Source organism: Thalassophryne amazonica, chromosome 15 (assembly GCF_902500255.1).
Source record: "Thalassophryne amazonica chromosome 15, fThaAma1.1, whole genome shotgun sequence".
NCBI lineage: Eukaryota > Metazoa > Chordata > Actinopteri > Batrachoidiformes > Batrachoididae > Thalassophryne > Thalassophryne amazonica.
In genome coordinates this window covers 4,830,282-4,850,151 of record NC_047117.1, presented here as the reverse complement: position 1 = coordinate 4,850,151, position 19,870 = coordinate 4,830,282, and the positions used below count along the sequence as shown (strand labels likewise).

General features: G+C 43.0%; 1 protein-coding gene across 1 annotated transcript; it reads right to left on the bottom strand.

Moving 5' to 3' along the window:
- Positions 1–3,918: 3,918 nt before the first annotated feature.
- zbtb45 (zinc finger and BTB domain containing 45) lies at positions 3,919–19,545 on the bottom strand. The gene is made up of 5 exons (XM_034187906.1): positions 18,379–19,545; positions 17,906–18,040; positions 12,831–12,971; positions 6,957–7,230; positions 3,919–4,442 (listed from the first exon to the last, which is right to left on the bottom strand). The coding sequence occupies exons 1-5, from the start codon at positions 19,414–19,416 to the stop codon at positions 4,039–4,041; spliced, it is 1,992 nt and encodes a 663-aa protein (XP_034043797.1). The 5' UTR covers positions 19,417–19,545; the 3' UTR covers positions 3,919–4,038.
- Between the last annotated feature and the right edge of the window lie 325 nt (positions 19,546–19,870).

Sequence of the window (19,870 nt, the reverse complement as noted above, 5' to 3'; positions counted from 1 at the left end):
TGAATTCCTTTGTTTCACACGCTGCTCGAGACGGCGCGCGTTGCTTTATCAACATTTTTTCTGGACCTGTGAGGAATATCCGAGTGGACACTATTCAAGAAATTAAGCTGGTTTTCGGTGAAAAGTTTAACGGCTGATGAGAGATTATGGGGTGTTTCTGTCGCTGTAAGGACTTCCCACGGAGCGGGACGTCACGCAGCGCTTTCAGGCGCCGTCGTCGGCCTGTTTCGACCTGAAAACATCCTAATTTAAGGCTTAATTCACCCAGGATGTTGTGAGAGAACAGAGAAGATTCAGAAGAGGCCGGCATGAGGACTTTATGCAGACATTCCACTGTTTAAGGACATTTTTTAATGAAAGACGTGCACGCAAATTCGCCGAGTCGTTTCCGTGACGACTCGGCGAATCTGTGTGCGCCGCGACAGGAAAAACATCTCCGTGTTGAAAACCATTTGTAAAATTCAGGCAGCTTTTGATGGCTTTCAACAAGTGAGTAACTGAGAAATTGTTTAACAGCTTGGGCATGTTCCAACTTGTCCGTTAAGGTTTCCAACGGAGGTGTTTTTCCTGTCGCGACCCCCCGCGGTCGGGTCCGGCAACTCTGCCCGCACGTTCTTTCGTTACAAAATGTCCGTTAACAATGGAATGTCCGAATAAACTCCTCATGCCGACTTCTTCTGAAAGTTCTCTGTTCTCTGACGACTTACTGGGTGAACAGAGCCTGAAATGTGGAAGTTTTCAACTTGAAACGGCAAGACGCTGCCACCTCGAAGCGCAGATCGCCGTCAGGCGCCGTGGGCCGTCCTTATGGCGACACTACCAGACCAAAATCTCCCAGCCGTTAAAATTTTTACCGAAAACCAGCTGAATTTATCGAATGGTGTCCACTCAGTTGTGCCTTACAGTTTTGAAAAAATTTTGATCAAACAAAGCAGCAGTCTCTGAGCCATTCCTAAACAATGAGGGGGGGGGGGAATCGACGAGAGGGTGGGCCACTCCTCACTCAAAGACTGCCCACAGGCGAATGACGTAACCGACAGGCGTGAAAAAACTCTTGCATGCCCACGAGGGTTCAAGCATGTCTGATGTAATCACACGTGATTCAAATCCATATGGTTTTTGAAAAAAATAATAAGGTCGGATACTTTTCTAATAGACCTCGTATTTCAATCCATCAGAATCGTACGCCTCAGACAAACCAAACCAAGGGCTGCTAACCATAGGAGGAGGGGCCATAATCAACCATAAGACCCACTGGAGAAAAAAAATTATGCTCATCATTTACACTATAAACAATATCCACTATCACTCAAACATAGAACATCCACTCACCCTAAAGTCAGATTAGCTATAAATGAGAGTGACAAGTGGCTTGGATTTGTCACCTGATGGGCGTTCCCGGGGCGTGGCTAGCTCATGGTTACTGTGCATATGTTTAACAATCGATTATAAAGGATGGAGTACCAAACAAAGTCACTAAGCTTCTCCTCTGTGCCTGATAAAGTCAAAGTTTGAATGATGTGTTTCAGTAAACGGTGACTCTTGTATCACTAGTTAGCTTGCTAACATCTCTGTATGATGTCCTGCAAATTGCCTCAGAGGTAATACCTGGTTATCAAAACAGGGTTTTTAGATTTAAGTGTTTACTTCTTGCTAACGTTTACAAAATATATGAGAAAAGAAATCGCCAAATATATTACATTTATACAAAAATACAGCTGCCTGGGAGTGTATTCCCCCACGTTGGCTTAATTTGTAACCAACCAACGTATGTCAAGCTGCCTTCAGAAATCCTTGGGCGACAAGTCTGACGGAAGGCTCAGTGGGTGCTGTTGCTGAACTGGGTACAGCCACACTGCAATGATACAACATTAAAAAAAAACAAAACACCAGTTCAGAGTAGAACAAAAATACTGGATCCATAATGCCATTATAGACCCGCCTTTGGGGAGCCATTACAGAGCATCAGCATCTACATAAAGTAATGGTAACCTCCAGGGAACGCCCACGCAAGTGATAATTCCTCCCATGTTATTCTGACACTTCCACGTTGGAAAAAAACATTCATGTTGTGATGTCACATCTGGCATCATGACACCAAAGTCTGCATCTAGCAACAACAGAAACAGCTACAACATTGATGAAAATCTGTGTAGGCCTATGTTTTTCCACACAGAAAAGCCATCAAGTTTTTTCTGTCTGGACTGGGGGTTCTGTGTGTTTTTCTCTTTTCTTTTTTTTTTTACCCCCCTTTTTCTTTTGTTCAAACTAAATAAGTGAATAAAAACAATTTAACAACAACAATAACAAAAAAAAGCCATCAAGAATAGATGAGGGAATTGGACTGATAATCAGTGTCGATAGTGGCAATGATAGAGAAAATCTTCTCTATTCCCATCCCTAATCAAATGTGCATAATTAATAGCAAAACCATTTATATCACTTTGTTAAACTGTTATGTCCTGTTGTACTCCATTTTTAATGGACTCGCAGGGTAGATGTTGGTTTATATTCCTGATCTACGCACTCCTACCTGCCAATGTGCTCAAACTGATCCAGATCAAACGACTCATCTGGATCTGGCAGGCAGAAATATAGACAATGTTTTAAATTTACACTTACAATTTTTTTTTTTACATCATTATGTGACACAAAATTAAAACAAATTTGTCCACATTGTGGTTTTGTCATTAATCTTCCATTTTCATGTATGCAGGACAACATGTTTCATTACAATCATAACACTAAGTACATTTATTAATGTCAAAAGGACTCCCGTGGTCCGGGGAGGGGGCACTAAGGCTGGAACTAACAATTTTCACATTCATCAATAAGAGTTTCCCAAAACCCAAGACGATGATAACCTTAAACATGTTTTGTCCGTAACCCAAAGATATTCTGTTTATTATCACTAAGAAATAAAGAAGGCAAACAAACCAGAAAATATTCATGTTTAAGAAGCTAAATTCTGAGAATTCAGATTAAAAAAACCTAACAAGCCTCAAAAACTAATCAATTAGTAAAATAGTTTCTTGTAAAAAAAAAAAAAAAAAAAAAAATCAAGGTGGTTCTGTTTCTGTTGCCTTAAAAAGGTCAGTAAATGCAACTTCTAAATAAGTTTCATTTCAACACAAAGGTTAATAACGTAATTTAAGATAAATTAACCTTTTGCCTTGAAACAAAACTTATTCTGAAGTTGATTTGACTTTTGAGGCAGCAACTGATCTTCCATTTTAAAAACAGCAGAACCACCTTGACATTTTTTAGTGTTGTCGATTATTTTAATAATGGATTAATACACAATTATTCACTGCAGCTTTGTTTAATTCTGTGAAGGCCACAGTATTCACTCTCAACAGTTTGTCCCCTTTTTTAAAAAATAGTTGGGCTACAAAAGGGAAATTTGCTGTTTTGGGTTCAATACAAATTTTTTAAAATTTCCAATTTCCACTTGAATTAAATGAATTGACAGTGAACCCCTGCCCACCCCTCTCCCACATTCAACCCTTTCTTCCCATCACACATGTATCTCCTTATAGCCCCACCCTGCTCCAACTCCACAGACAAGCCCTTTCACGCCTATCATCCCGCCCCAAACCTGCTCTGTGTTCCCAGCCTCTTTGGTGACTCTCTGGTAGCTATGAAACAGGGTTCCTACACAATCACAATGTCTACTTTAAAATGCAAAGGGGGGGGGGGGACCAGAAAAATCTGGGCTGGATTTTCAACATGACTGTTAGCGATATCAATCTACAGCTTATGATGATGCCTCACAGCAACAACACAATAAATGATGGCAGGGCTACAACTACACACGATAGGTTTTCTCAAATATATCCGAGCTTATTGTGCAACTCCAACTCTCCTAAAAATTTACAGAATTTTTCAGGACTTTCCAGTCCTGTGTAGGAACCCTGATAGAAGGTGTAGCTAAGTTTTAAAATCAAAGGAACCAGTAAGTACCGCCCCTACCAGGCTGCTGGGACCAAGTAAGTGCCGGTTCAAGGAATGGGTGTGCCACCCTCACTTCCCCTCTCTCTAAGTGGAGGTGCCATGGCTGGGCATGTTGGCCATGCTGCCGACCATGCCAGCCGCACCAGCCATACCTGAGGGCCCTGCCAAAGCTGGAGGACTGTGCTTGGTAGGTGAGGTCATATCAGCCCCACGCCCCTGACTCTGGGGCGTGTGGTGGGTGTGCTGCAGGGCGTGGCGCTCCAGCAAGGTGCGGTGAGTGAAGGCCCGGTGGCACACGTTGCACTGGAAGGTGCGCTCGGCCCGGTGAGTGCGCATGTGCACGTTGAGCGAGCTTTTCTGGGTGAAGCGCTTGCCGCACATGGAGCACTGGAAGGCCCTGACGCCGGTGTGCACCACCATGTGTTTGAGGAGGTAGTCACGCAGGGAGAAGGAGCGCCAGCAGATGGAGCACTGATGAGGTTTCTGACCTGGAGGAACAAAACAGATGGTGTCAGTCTTTTAGAAGTATAGCAGGGCCCTCAGCAGGATGTGTCACTCTGTTTATCAAAGTTTAACTCCAGACACCCTGATAAAGTACGTCCACACAAAAGGAGGTTGGGCCAAACGTGGCTCGCTGGGCACCAGCTGGGCAACCCTGACTCAGCAGTGACTAAACATGCTGCTGCCGTCTGAAAAACCTCACAGAAATTACTGAGTTTTCTACATTTGTTTTTATTGACACTTTGCATTTAGCAGCACAGGTATCTGGTGTGAGCAGGATTTATTGAGGAGTTTTAATGGCACCAATGGATCGTGTGAGATGACTTCATGAACAAATGTCTGCAGAAAGTGATGCGGACAGCAGCCGAGTTTGTGCCACATAACACTGGCTGGAGACAGAAATGGCAAAAACAGTTCTCCTTTGGTTGTCTGAAAAGACACCGTAGTAACAACTGAAAAATTCAGCTTAAAGCACTCAGTGTGGCTCGTCACAAAAAAAGCAAGATAAACAAAACAAATCCAAATCACTGTCTGGCGATCGTTTTTGGGACCATAGCAGCCTTCTATACATGGCAACAAGAACCCCGTGAAGACCACTACGTTGTGCTAATGAAGGGACACATCTACAAAATGTAAAGGTTTGTCTTTAAGCTCAGGTCTCTACATGACAACAATCCAGAGACATTTTCCATTACTGCTGACCCCAAACATTTAAATTCATTCATTCATACATTTTCTATAACCCCTTATTCCAGTAAAGGGTCATGGAGGGGTTGGAGCCTATCCCAGCAGTCATAGGGTGGACAGGACACCAGTCTGTCACAGGGCAACATTAAAATTTTACTCACTTATTAACAAAACCCCAACATACATCAATTTCTTCATATGGAGATCCAAACCTGCCGCCGACTCACAGGGGACAAACTATTGTTTTCCAACAGAGTACCCGGCTACCCAGAAGTCCTCTGCTCCCAACCCAGAACAAGTACTCAGACGGTCCTGAGTGGGACGAGTATGATCACAAATTTCATTCTTGCTTAATATTGGGCTGTTTTTGCCAATACCAGGGTCCTCATGACTAACGTGGACTTTCTACTAAAAGTTGGCGTATGCCAAAACCCTGAAACTGGAGTAAGCACAAATATATTCAGATGTGTGTAGGCATGAATCCATGGATGTCCCATTTGTACATCCCACTGAATGTGGAATTGAGCGTGGAACCAAACTCCTCCCTGGTCACGCCCTATTTAAATATGCAATTTCATGTAAATAGGCCCTTGGAGCAGAGATTCCCCATGACGTCAAATCAGACAACATGAACACAGAAAATAAATTATACTATAGATGAGTGGAAATGATGAGAAAACACATAGGGACAGTTTATTCAGTATTAATCATGAAACTGGAAAAATGTTTGTGGGAGCTACAGAGTGAGTGCGTGAGTCCGACAAGCAGAACAGCGTGCACACACTGATGTTAAAAAGGTTAGGCACGCCTCCGCTGACAGTGTGACATCACAACTTACACACGTGTTTGACAAATACTGAACACAGGAAGCCTGTTAAGAAGCTCTGCAGCTCACCAAGCAAAAATAAAAAAAAGACACTGATAATAATAAAAACATATTTGAATGCACAAATGTGTCCGTGCTGGTTTTCGTTCGCAACAATTACACGAATAAACTATTTTAACACAAACAAATTCATCATGTGATGGTGCCTTTATAGCAATGTGTGTGCAGTTAACAGCTCCTGTTACATTCGGGAAGCCGTCTCTGCTGCAGAATGTGCTGTAATGTTGGAATGTACCTGGAGCTGACGTGGCTCGGCTCAAGGTTGACTGGCACACGCCTGACCGATCGGCCAGCTCACGGTGGAATGCCCCTGATGCCAGGACGCCCAGCGTGGTCAGCGCCTGTGTGGGCACAGATAACCCCTGGGTCCTCGCCGTATTGAGCTCTGGGCCGGCCAGAGTTCTGTGCACAACTCTAGTAACAGTGGCCTCGGTAATCTAAATCGGCTTATGAGCCAATTATCGTCATCTGTAATGAAATCCTCACGTTCCCTGAATACGCGCTCACGTTGGATTGCACCATTTGCAAGGTCCTCTAACCATGCTAACCCAGCCACTGTTAGTGCCATTTTACGCATCACTTTGCGCACGCATGTTTTTAGATCCATCTGTATAATTGCAAACACGTGGGTGTGTTAAATGTTAATCAGTGTGTCTCTGATGTGCACATCACTCTGATGACTTCATGTTTTCACACTATTAACGGTTCCCTGCATCATGTGTACGTGTTGGAGATGGCACAATAGCTGTAGAAACGCACGTACGCCAGCCTGGATTTTTGCGTGACGCACCACACATTTCCACACTCAAGTCACTTTTGATACATCTACACGTGGACGTGGAGATGGGCGTACTCCAGGTTTTGTGCGTACGTATGCTTTGTACATGAGGCCCCAGATCTGCAGAGTAGGACTGGCGGCACGGCTTACCAGAGTGGATGAACATGTGCTTGCTGTAGTTCTTCCTGGAACGTAAAGATTTCCCACAGTGTGTGCAGTCAAATGAGGTCTCAGATCCCTGGGAGGAAGGGGAGGGGCCTGCAGAGCAGGAAGAGGTTACTGGAGGTGGAGCGGGGGTCATGGGTGCTGGGGGCGGAGCTTGCTGACTAGGCTCTGTTCCTGCCATGGTGTCAATTCCACTCATGGGTCCGCCCACATAGAACGGAGCTTGCTGCGACTGGCTCACTGGGTACTGGAAAAGAAGCTGTGGAAGAAATGTGGACCTTCAAGTTTGGAAAATGTACCAGAGCCCCCTTTCATGATTTTATTCCTCAAAGACAGAAACTGCAGAAAATTCTGATTAGAGTATCTTTTTCAGTCCATAATAAAGCTTGCTTCATGTCATATAAAGATCTTTACTTAACTTAATTAGCTTTAAAAACACAACAAAAAACAGGCAAGTGGAGGATTATTGGAAAGTTTGCAATCTCCACTTATCTTCATGAGGGAAACATCTTTCAAGTACCAAAATTGCTGTCTCCAGCATTCAATATTGATTTTTTTTTCAAAAATATGAGTATTAGCAACATAGACGGTCATAAATGGTCAGTAGATCAAACAAATGTGCTGCTTGAGTAGTTTGAAAAGGTTTTACACATTTTGTTTTTTTACATTTTCCTTGAAACTTTCAGTGTCGTGAAAATGCTCATTTTGATTTGCAGTCACTATTTGTTTTTTGCCTCATTTAATGACCGACTCAAAACTTCATCTCAAAAAAATAAATGCCTGCCTTAAATAAGTACCAGACATTATGTGCATTAAAAAGATTACATTTAGTTGAGTCACTCTTTTTTCTAAGTTAGCTGCGGAGTGGTACCTTAAAATCCTAAAGCCTGATTTATGCTTCTCCAAATCTGTAAGTCCGTGGCCATGCAATGACGTTGACGTGTGCATGACGCTTTTAAACTTCTCTGTCATGTCAATATGCAATTTACTGCAGGAACAGTGGCTTTTTCCGGATTAATTTGTCCCTCGATGAGCTACGTTACTTTATACAATCATCAACCTCCAAACCAACAATCTGGTACAACCCCTGGCAATAATTATGGAATCACCGGCCTCAGAGGATGTTCAGTTGTTTAATTTTGTAGAAAAAAAAAGTAGATCACAGACATGACATAAAACTAAAGTCATTTCAAATGGCAACTTTCTGGCTTTAAGAAACACTATAAGAAATCAGGAAAAATAATTGTGGCAGTCAGCAACGGTTACTTTTTTAGACCAAGCAGAGGGAAAAAAATATGGACTCACTCAATTCTGAGGAAAAAATTATGGAATCACCCTGTAAATTTTCATCCCCAAAACTAACATCTGCATCAAATCAGATCTGCTCGTTAGTCTGCATCTAAAGAGGAGTGATCACACCTTGGAGAGCTGTTGCACCCAAGTGGACTGACATGAATCATGGCTCCAACACGAGAGATGTCAATTGAAACAAAGGAGAGGATTATCAAACTCTTAAAAGAGGGTAAATCATCACGCAATGTTACAAAAGATGTTGGTTGTTCACAGTCAGCTGTGTCTAAACTCTGGACCAAATACAAACAACATGGGAAGGGTGTTAAAGGCAAACATATTGGTAGACCAAGGAAGACATCAAAGCGTCAAGACAGAAAACTTAAAGCAATATGTCTCAAAAATCGAAAATGCACAACAAAACAAATGAGGAACGAATGGGAGGAAACTGGAGTCAACGTCTGTGACCGAACTGTAACAAACCGCCTAAAGGAAATGGGATTTACATACAGAAAAGCTAAACGAAAGCCATCATTAAGACCTAAACAGAAAAAAAAATAAATTAAAAAATAAGGTTACAATGGGCTAAGGAAAAGCAATCATGGACTGTGGATGACTGGATGAAAGCCATATTCAGTGATGAATCTCAAATCTGCATTGGGCAAGGTGATGATGCTGGAACTTTTGTTTGGTGCCGTTCCAATGAGATTTATAAAGATGACTGCCTGAAGAGAACATGTAAATTTCCACAGTCATTGATGATATGGGGCTGCATGTCAGGTAAAGGCACTTGGGAGATGGCTGTCATTACATCATCAATAAATGCACAAGTTTACGTTGATATTTTGGACACTTTTCTTATCCCATCAATTGAAAGGATGTTGGGGGATGATGAAATCATTTTTCAAGATGATAATGCATCTTGCCATAGAGCAAAAACTGTGAAAACATTCCTTGCAAAAAGACACATAGGGTCAATGTCATGGCCTGCAAATAGTCCGGATCTTAATCCAATTGAAAATCTTTGGTGGAAGTTGAAGAAAATGGTCCATGACAAGGTTCCAACCTGCAAAGCTGATCTGGCAACAGCAATCAGAGAAAGTTGGAGCCAGATTGATGAAGAGTACTGTTTGTCACTCATTAAGTCCATGCCTCAGAGACTGCAAGCTGTTATAAAAGCCAGAGGTGGTGCAACAAAATACTAGTGATGTGTTGGAGCGTTCTTTTGTTTTTCATGATTCCATAATTTTTTCCTCAGAATTGAGTGATTCCATGTTTTTTTCCCTCTGCTTGGTCTAAAAAAGTAACCGTTACTGACTGCCACAATTTTTTTTCCTGATTTCTTAAAGCCAGAAAGTTGCCATTTGAAATGACTTTAGTTTTCTGTCATGTCTGTGATCTGCTTTTTTTTCTACAAAATTAAACAACTGAATGAACATCCTCCGAGGCCGGTGAGTCCATAATTTTTGCCAGGGGTTGTACACAGAATTTCCCTTCATGAATTGTGGGTCATTTGAGCGTCTTTTTCCTGACTCCTTGTTGTAAAGTTGGTCATATTTGCAGACTTTTCTGCCAAAGTTTCTGTGTAGGCTCTCAGTTGTCCAGGTGGTTTCCATAGAAGAGAAGCTTGAATCTTCGACTGGACTGGGTTGCTTGACGTGAGGACGTTTCGCTTCAAATCACAGAAGCTTCCTCAGCTAAAGTTCTTGCTCTGGTGGTCTGACTTCTGTCTTGCCACTTGTAGAGAAGAATAATCAAGAAGTCACAAAAGCTGGAGTTTTAAACCTAACCAGATCCCTCCTACCAAGAGGCAGACTGCTATAGGCTGGTGACTAAACAATAGCTCTAATTAGCACCTATTGTGCTCTAGTTAGCACCTCCTAATGACAGGGCAGCTGTCCCTCTCCTGATGGCTCCCTTGACGACTCTGCTGATGACGTGAATGACTCATTACCATGAACAAAAGACTGAAACTGCTTTGACCTGAGTACCCCATTGTAAACAGGGGATAAAGCGTGTCTCAGACCCCCTCCCCGGTTAAGGCCGGGTTTCAAACGTTTCACAACGAATGCCTCCTTGACCCCTCTCTCAAACCATTTCTTCTCTCTGGCTAATATTTTAACTTCCTTGTCCTCAAACGTGTGGTTAGTGTCTTTAAGGTGGAGATGAACTGCAGACTGAGGTCCACTGGCGCCCTCTCTGCGGTGCTGGTATAGCCTTTTGTGTAAAGGTTGCTTAGTCTCACCTATGTAGTGTTCGTTACAGTTTTCCTGACATCTGATAGAATACACTACATTGCTCTGTAACTAGGGATCCTGTCCTTAGGGTGAACTAATTTCTGTCTCAAGGTGTTAACCGGTTTAAAGTAAACTGGGATTTTGTGCTGTCTGAAGATCCTCTGTAGTTTTTCCCCTACTCCTGCTAAATAAGGGAGAGACACTCTTCTTCTTGTCTCCGTCTCCTGTCTATCTGGTCTCTTTGTTCTCTGGGACTTCTGCACTTTGTCCAGGGACCACCATGGGTACCCACATACTGTGAGGGCTTTCTGGACAAGTTGTTGTTCTTTAGCCCTTCTTTAGTCTTCCCTCTGCAGTTGTGGGCACCTGTAGGGCTCTGTGTTGAAGTGTCCTGATCACCCCGAGCTTGTGTTCAAGGGGGTGGTTTGAGCCGAAGAGTAGATATTGGTCAGTGTGAGACCCCATCGCACAGCCATGAATCTGCCTGTAGTAATTCCCCCTAAACAGGAAATACGTGGTGTTAAGACAGATCTCCAAGAGCTGGCAGATGTGGTCTGGTGTGAGTTTGGTCCTTTCAAGTAGAGACACATCCTCCAGCAGTCTCTGCCTCACCGCTGAGATGGCCTCAGCGGTGGGGATGCAGGTGAACAACGAAGTCACATCAAAAGACACAATTGTTTCATCTGCCTCCAGCTGCAGGTCCTTGATCTTGTTCACAAATCTTGTGTGTTCTCCACATGGTGTTCTGAGTTACCCACTAGAGGAGCCAAAATCCACTTGAGGTGCTTGGCCACATTGTACGTGATGGAATCTGTGCTACATACAATAGGCCTGAGTGGCACGTCCTGTTTGTGGATTTTGGGCAGAACACACAAGATTTTGTGAGCAAGATCAAGGACCTGCTGCTGGAGGCAGATGAAACAATTGTGTCTTTTGATGTGACTTCGTTGTTCACCTGCATCCCCACCGCTTGCATCACCCCCTTGAACACAAGCTCGGGGTGATCAGGACGCTTCAACACAGAGCCCTACAGGTGCCCACAACTGCAGAGGGAAGGGCTAAAGACCAACAACTTGTCCGGAAAGCCCTCACAGTATGTGGGTACCCACGATGGTCCCTGGACAAAGTGCAGAAGTCCCAGAGAACAAAGAGACCAGATAGACAGGAGACGGAGACAAGAAGAAGAGGAGTGTCTCTCCCTTATTTAGCAGGAGTAGGGGAAAAACTACTGAGGATCTTCAGACAGCACAAAATCCCAGTTTACTTTAAACCGGTTAACACCTTGAGACAGAAATTAGTTCACCCTAAGGACAGGATCCCTAGTTACAAACAGAGCAATGTAGTGTATTCTATCCGTTGTCAGGAAAACTGTAACGAACACTACATAGGTGAGACTAAGCAACCTTTACACAAAAGGCTATACCAGCACTGCAGAGAGGGCACCAGTGGACCTCAGTCTGCAGTTCATCTCCACCTTAAAGACACTAACCACACGTTTGAGGACAAGAAGTTAAAATATTAGCCAGAGAGAAGAAATGGTTTGAGAGAGGGGTCAAGGAGGCATTCTTTGTGAAACATTTGAAACCCAGCCTTAACCGGGGAGGGGGTCTGAGACACGCTTTATCCCCTGTTTACAATGGGGTACTCAGGTCAAAGCAGTTTCAGTCTTTTGTTCATGGTGATGAGTCATTCACGTCATCAGCAGAGTCGTCAAGGGAGCCATCAGGAGAGGGACAGCTGCCCTGTCATTAGGAGGGTGCTAACTAGAGCACAATAGGTGCTAATTAGAGCTATTGTTTAGTCACCAGCCTATAGCAGTCTGCCTCTCGGTAGGAAGGGTCTGGTTAGGTTTAAAACTCCAGCTTTTGTGACTTCTTGATTATTCTTCTCTACAAGAGGCAAGACAGAAGTCAGACCACCAGAGCAAGAATTTTAGCTGAGGAAGCTTCTGTGATTTGAAGCGAAACGTCCTCACGTCAAGCAACCCAGTCCAGTCGAAGATTCAAGCTTCTCTACTTTTCTGCCAAACATATATGATCAAAGATCAAAATGTAATCAGCATGCGCACTGCAAAAACTTTTAAAATATGACAGGAGAGGAAGGAGTGAAAACAGAAAAGAGACAAATCACAGCCTTTTGCACCCTCAATCATTTGGCAGGTGTGCGGGTTCGCAGCCACGCAGAGGGGCTAAGGTCTGAAGAGGTTGTCTTTGGTTAATCACACCCAGGGATATGTGTGAACTTATCATATTACAGTGCAGGCAGCAAGATTTGGCGCTATATAAAATTAAATAAAAATTGAAATGAATTCAAGTCGCCTGAGCGCACTGACCTGGTTGTTGATGGACTGAGTGGTTGGAGGTGGAGTCAGAGGTTTGTTGACTCGTCCTCTGGGATTAAAAGACATGGCCTGAGGAGGCTCGCTCTGAGGCCAAAAGCTCTCTGAAAACACCCCCTGCTCGTCATAGAAATCCTGGAAGACAAACACAAACGTAGTAAATATACAGTTTTGAATCTTCCTATGGGTATCGTCGGCCGTTTAGTGATGGTAAGACCTCAGGCTACCAGTTACCATTTGCATTCGCCACCTTGAACCAATATTGCTTTTTGTTTCTTAAACATATTCTGAAGATTACAGCACCCATCACACTAATGCACAGCCGTGGGTCCTGGATGACAACCACAGGAAGACGCCTGGTCCATCCTCACATCTTGAAAGTAGCTAGCTACCTGCTTCAGCCAGGTAAAAGGGGGCGTGTCCTCAGCCTTCTCCAGCTGCATATACTAATGCACCTGTGTACTGGATCATGGCCAAACACACCACATACCTTTGTGTCAACTGAACGGTTACTTCAAGAGATAAAGAGGAGTGTTGCTTGTATTTTGAAGGAACGAAGCAGAATGGCACCATTAAAAATATAGGACACACTGGCGTTGTGGTCATTAATATCAGAATATTGTGTGATAACGTTGTTGGTACAATGACTCATCAGACATATTTTAACATAAAAAGCATCCGTGTCACTGGAACTGGCATTTGTAAAATGGCAGAGATGAAACAACAAATTTAATAATCGATTATTAAAATAGTTCTCAACTAATTTAGTCATCGATTAGTTGCTAAATAACTTTGTTTTACCACAAATGTTTCGTTTCTTCCATATAATCAACCGAGCTTTGCTTTGAATCTTGAACCAATGAAGGAGTGCTTCGAGCTGCTGCTTTGTTGGTTTCATTTGTTTTATTTCGCTTTATCTTACTTTTTCTCCACTAAAACCCTAAAGAGCATATGTCTGTGAGGAACATTTACCTTTTTATGTTAAACTGACCTGTTATGGTCTTCTGAAACAGTTGATAAATGTATTTTATGCTAACGCTGATGCTAACGTGTTAGCATGTCTATGGCGTTTTCAATGTTAAAGTCAGCATTAAGCTGCTGGCATTTCAGCATGTTTGTGCATTTGTTTTCTGCATAATAATTAATGGCTCAGAGTTTATTCCACAGCTCAGCATTTATTTTTATTTATATATTAATAATAACAATAATAGTAGTATAATAACTAATAATGCTACAGTACAATTTTAGAGAAAGAGACATGAGTCACATGTGTCATTGTGAAATGACCACAGTTTACAAGTTATACAGAGAATGTTGCACATATAATTTGTCAGGCTACAGTTTTTGATTTAGGTTTCATGGTTAACTGGTTATGCTAATTGCTCACATATATTTTATATCATTTATGTGTTTCAATGTTTTATGGCAACTCAGCACTTTGATAAAGCAATGCCATTTGAAATAATTATGTTTGTTCTTTATTATAAACTGTTTTATTCTTTATTATTTTATATTTCAACAGCCAAGGGACATTTGATGATTTGTTGATTTTCAAGTATTTTAAGTTTTCAAATAATGTTCTGTTGTTAAATAAAGTGATGGAAGGAGAGAAAAATTGTTTCCCCGGCACATTTTTTAAAAAATTCCCCGCTAATCCAATTAATCGTGTCGAAACCACATCAGATTCATCGATCTAAATAATAGTTTGTTGCAGCCCTATAAAATGGAAATGCTAACGTTGTCATATCCTAATTAGCATCATTATGAAACATATTTAAAGTATTACAGTAAATCAAGGGTTGACTTTTTGATTCTGTGAAGCAACAGTCACCGTACAACAATTTAACAGCTTTTTGTGTTACAGGAACAAAAAATGACAACAGGCAGCCACACAAATAACAGATCTTCATGATGTCTTACTCATGTTTAACATTTTGTAAGTGCTTCGAAATGTGACTGAGATTGCACATTATGAAACATTTGTCATATGTAATAACATTCACAAACAGAGGCAGAGTGATACATGACCTCTAATTGCCAAAGTCCGAGTTGTCATGTATCCCGTGCAACGTGTCGTTTAAGTCACATATTCAGGTCTACCCTTGATACACACATACAGAAGTCTTGTTAATGTGCCCTTGAGCCAGATGTTAAATGTTTAGCTCCTGTAACTGGAAGCCATTTGGACCTCACAGTGTCTACTATGTGGTAAAACAAAATGCTACCTAAAGGTGGTAGAATGTTTGGAGAGCAACAGACTTTTCTTACGTCGAGCCAATTCTGGTCTTGAATATTTGCATTTCTGAACTATACCTGACCCGATCGCATTTCCATGGTTACAAACATAAAGTCTGACTCAGTGCAGTTCAACCAGTCGAGCTACATGTCTGTTCAATACCGCAAAACAAAGGGTTAATACGACTGCTTCTAGGAGAATCTTATGAACTTGTCTTGTGTTCAGGGTGTGGAAATCTAAATGCTGCTGGCAAGGCAGGAATAAACTGTGCACTTAGTCACAGGTCTAACTACTATCTATCAGACCATCTACTGTTACTCTTTAGGAAGCAAATCCAGAAAGCACAGGCAAGAGGGGAGATTTTAAGGAATTTTTGCAGAGTTACACAAGTCTGAATCTGCTCTTCACAGCGTGAAACAGCAAACACACCACTTTGTAATGGGGGTTTTCCATCCACGAAGAGATACTTGAAGTGCTTTACAATGAATGCAAACTGACAGCAATTCCACAATTAAGGTCCTTGGTCAAAGGCACCGTTTTGGTGCTACTGACAGTGAGACAAGTGGGGTTCTCACCTCCTCCAATCACATTTATCCAGCTTGTCAGGGGATCAAACAATGACCTGCCAATCCCATAGCCACATCTCTAACCCGAAGGCTACCATTTGCCAAATATACAGTGTGTGTGTGTGGGGGGGGGGGGGGGGGGGGGGGGGGGGGGGGGCTTTCAAGTCTTCAGTAGGGATGTATTTAATAGTACAGAATAGTGTTTGTGACACACACACACATATACATATATATATATACACACATACATACATATACACACACACACACCATATAACTGGTCATGTATCCACCTAGCTCGCTGAGCCTTATGTGCCTTCTTGTGTGCTGTAGTCACAGGAATCTGGCCTGATCTGTGTCCCCAGAACTAAGAACTCAGCAAGTTTTAGAGCCTTTGCCTACCATGTTCCTCATTCATGAAGCAGTTTGCCTGTTGACATTACAAAGTCCACTTTGCTAATCTTAAAACTTATAGAATTAATTTAACTATATCTGATTGTATGTTTATTTGCATTTGATATTTCAGATTAAGTGTTTCTATGGATACAGAAATTTTATTTTTCCTTAGCACTTTATATTAAATTCTTCTACTTCACGTGTTATATAAATAAATTATTATTATTACTCTTGCATATGGTTTTTAAAATCTGTTTATTTTGTTTTATGTAAAACTAAAAGAAAAGGACCAACGTGTATTGAAGGTAGGCATTTCTTAATGCATTGCAGAGCTGTTCAATAGTAGAGCATATACACTGAATTGACTTTAATGTGCTGGCAGTGTGCCCTGTGCAAGTGTAAAAAAAAAGAGAAAAAAAAAAAGGTGGAAAATAGAGATACCAGATGAGGACTTGGTACACTCCATATTAAATGACTGATTGGGAGAGAGAAAGAAAGAAAGAAAAAGCCTAGACTGCGACATTCTTACACTTCAGAATAAACAATGCCATGGTCATCACATGCCTTGATTTACATTAAAAAATGTCACTTTTTACAGAGACAGCTGCAGTGAATTAATGCATGCCCAATTCCAATATATTGAACATCACTTTTTAGAAAGCTGACAGTCAAAGCTGGATCCTGTCGGCACGGCAGATGTTCACATTGTGCATAATATAGCAGACTGCGGCATAAATCCACCACATTTTTTCCTTTTCATCTTCTTTCTGTTCAAGATATTTGGCACAAATAGAATCATTCCCTTCAAAAGTTGAAGGCAACAGTTTTGGCAAAATATGCCCCTGAAATTACTCTAAATTCCCAAATCTCTCGAGACATCTAAGAGTTTTCTTCTGCAAGAAATTAATAATTTATTGTGTGTTTTTATGTACACTGGTACACAAACCTTTGTGTTTGTAATCCCTACTAGCAGTACCAGGTGTACTTTTAAACCCACGTTGCACATAGAAATCCAAGGACACGAGAAAAAAAAAAGCTTAAAGAAAAAGTAGGATGCCGAATATATAAATCTAACATGAGAGAACATTTGGTTTTCCAACACTGTTGCTCATTTGTAGACATATTTCTTATAATACAACAACTTTAGGATCACAAATCCTTTTTGAAGGTGCAGATCATTGGAACAGATCCAGACCCTAATGGTCTATCATGTGCAAGACAGACAGCTTTCATCAAAACCAGTGTATTTGTTGGAGACGATCTCAAATGAACATCTGGGAAAAACTCATTTTACCATCTAAAACAAATTAAAGACATGACCCAGAATCCACATTCTGATTCAAATCAACACCGCATCTTTATAAGATCTGTGTCTCCATCAACTCCTTGAATTGTCAAGAACGGTTCCCATCTCCCCATGTAAAAAAATGTTTTTTTAAACATGTTCCAGAATCAGACTTCTTCCTTTCACAGCGACTTTTAGTTATTCTGAAAACAAAATTCACCAGATTCAGGTGAAAACATCATATTAAACATCTTTTCTTTGTTCCTCCTCTATGACTGCCTTGTTGGTCCTGTGGTCACTCTCACCTTTGTGTTCAGGAAAAGGACTTTTCAGCAGTAGCTTTACACATTTAGCTTTACTACCTGCAGCAACACAAACGGCCTAACTGCCCACTACCTTAATCTCATCATTTAAACTGTACTTCCTAAAAAATTTCAGGCCCAGGGGGCCAAAGTTGAGAGCTTCAAAATCCTTAAAACAGTTGTGGAAACATAGTACTTAGTGTAGCAGATTGTTTGGTTTAAATTATTCCATCTGCCAGGAACTCTTTTTCATGAGAGACCTTTATCTTCTCATTTGAACCCACCTGTCCAAATCCTGCCATGGGTTCCTGCGAGGCCTCCTGCTCTCCATCTTGTCTTCCATCGTCCAAGGTGTAGACAGCGCCCTCTGTGTTCTGCACGCCTTCGTCTTTCACCACCACTCCCTCTCCTCCCAGCACCTACGGAACAGACCCATTTCAGTTTCAAAGAGGAGAGATTCAGTGAATAAACAGTAAAAACACAACTGTGTGGCAGGAGACTGAAGAACAGCAATGAAATCCATAGCTGTTCCAGATTTAGTGACCTACAGCAGCTATGCAGAAGTCCATAGAATATCAATCAGCCAAATACTGAGGAAGTTAATTGAAAAGCTTCTTTGTCTGTAAAGTGCAGAAACATCTCAGCAATATGCGCCAATGCAGTGTGAGAAGAGCTGAAAAGGAATGAAAAGCGAAGCTTTGCAGCTCTGCATGCCTGAAAGCTGTAACCATGGCAACCCTTCGCCTTATCCCCCTACCTGGAGTCTTAGCGGCTGCCTCTGCTTGCGGCTGTGTCCCGCCCCCCTGTCTCTGTCTCCATCTCTTCCCCGCTCTCTGCCGTCCAAGTCTTCCTCCTCACTGTATCTGTCCATCCCCACCAAGTCATCTGAGAGGTCAGTTGTGTTGCCACGGAGGCTGTCCCTGCCGATGCTGTCGACGCTGCCTACGCCGGAGCTGCAGCTTGCCGAGAGGTTCCCTGTGCTGTTGGTGCTCGCTCCGTTAGCACTCTGGGCCAGCAGGTCTCTGAGCTTGTACCTGACATCCTGAGTACAGCTGGCGCTCTGCTTCATGAGCATTGTGCTGGCTCCAGAGCCGAGGCCATCGGCGCTGCACATGGAACCGGGGCCCATATCGCCCAGCGCCATCAGACTCACACTGTTAGCTTGCTCCATGGGGCCGGGGCCGCTCTCGCTAACACTAACACTGGCGCTGCCAAGCCCTCCACCCATGTTGTTAGCTCCACAGTCAGCCATGAAATTAGAGAAGTTTGGGTAATTTGTGCCACCACCAGAACAGCTCGCGCCGGCGCCACTCTCCCTCCCTTTACTGCCACCACGTTCTTCTTGTTTAGGAAGAACTCCTCCAAGCATCCCTCCACCTGCAGCCGCTGCTGCGGCCGCACTCGCCGCCCCTGCCTTCCTCTGAGAGATGATCTGGGTGCATTCATCAATGACCGTCTTTATCTGCAGGATGCTGGCGGCTGTGAGGATGCAGAGCGCCTGTGACTGCAGCACAACAAGCGAGCCGCTGTACATGAAATCCACAAGCTGCTTCACAGTTTCAGCAGGCACCAGCGGTGGCACGGAGATTTCAGAGTGCCCCAGCAACAGCTTGTCCTGGAAGAAGGGGCTGCCAGCTGCCAGCACACAGGCGTGGGCACGCAGGGAGGCATCATGTATCCGCACAGTTACGTCGCAGAAGAGCCCCTCGCGCCGTTGCGTGCGGAGAGCTTCCAGCACCGACTGGCTGGAATTGTGAAGGTGGATATAGTGCACGGTCTCTGTGCCTGAAGCCATGGCAGGAGGGGGCGAGGTGCTGGGGACCGGGTGGGGGTGGGGGAGGGGGGGAAGGTGTCTGGGATTTTGCGTCAGCTTGAGGGATGGAGAGGACAGGAAGGGAAATGGGTACAGTGCATGGGCCACGGTGGGGCCGTGTCTCCTCAAACAGTCATGAGTCTGATGGAAGTTGGTGAACTGCGGCTCCACGGCTTTTCAGTCGCACGAAGAGCTGCTGCTGTCCTCCTGACAGGAAGAGAGACAGTTACCACCGGCTTCACCGAGTCTCTTCAAAACCTGTTGAAGTCAATTAAGAAAAGTCATTTAAAAACTAATCTGCTTAAGGAGAAACATGGGTTGACTTCAACAGATTTTTACAGGTACTTGCTGTTGAGATGTTATCTGATGTCTCATAAAGAATGGTCCCTTCTTAGGCTGCAACCTAATGATTTGGAATTGTTTTTCATGAAGGTCA

Excerpts from the sequence above, each read along its gene's own strand:
- zbtb45 (XM_034187906.1), bottom strand. The coding sequence starts at position 19,416 with ATGGCTTCAGGCACAGAGACCGTGCACTATATCCACCTTCACAATTCC. Across the intron at positions 18,041-18,378 it reads GGCAGCCGCTAAGACTCCAG|GTGCTGGGAGGAGAGGGAGT; the intron begins GTAGGGGGATAA and ends TCTGTTCCGTAG. Across the intron at positions 7,231-12,830 it reads CTCAGTCCATCAACAACCAG|CTTCTTTTCCAGTACCCAGT; the intron begins GTCAGTGCGCTC and ends TTTCTTCCACAG.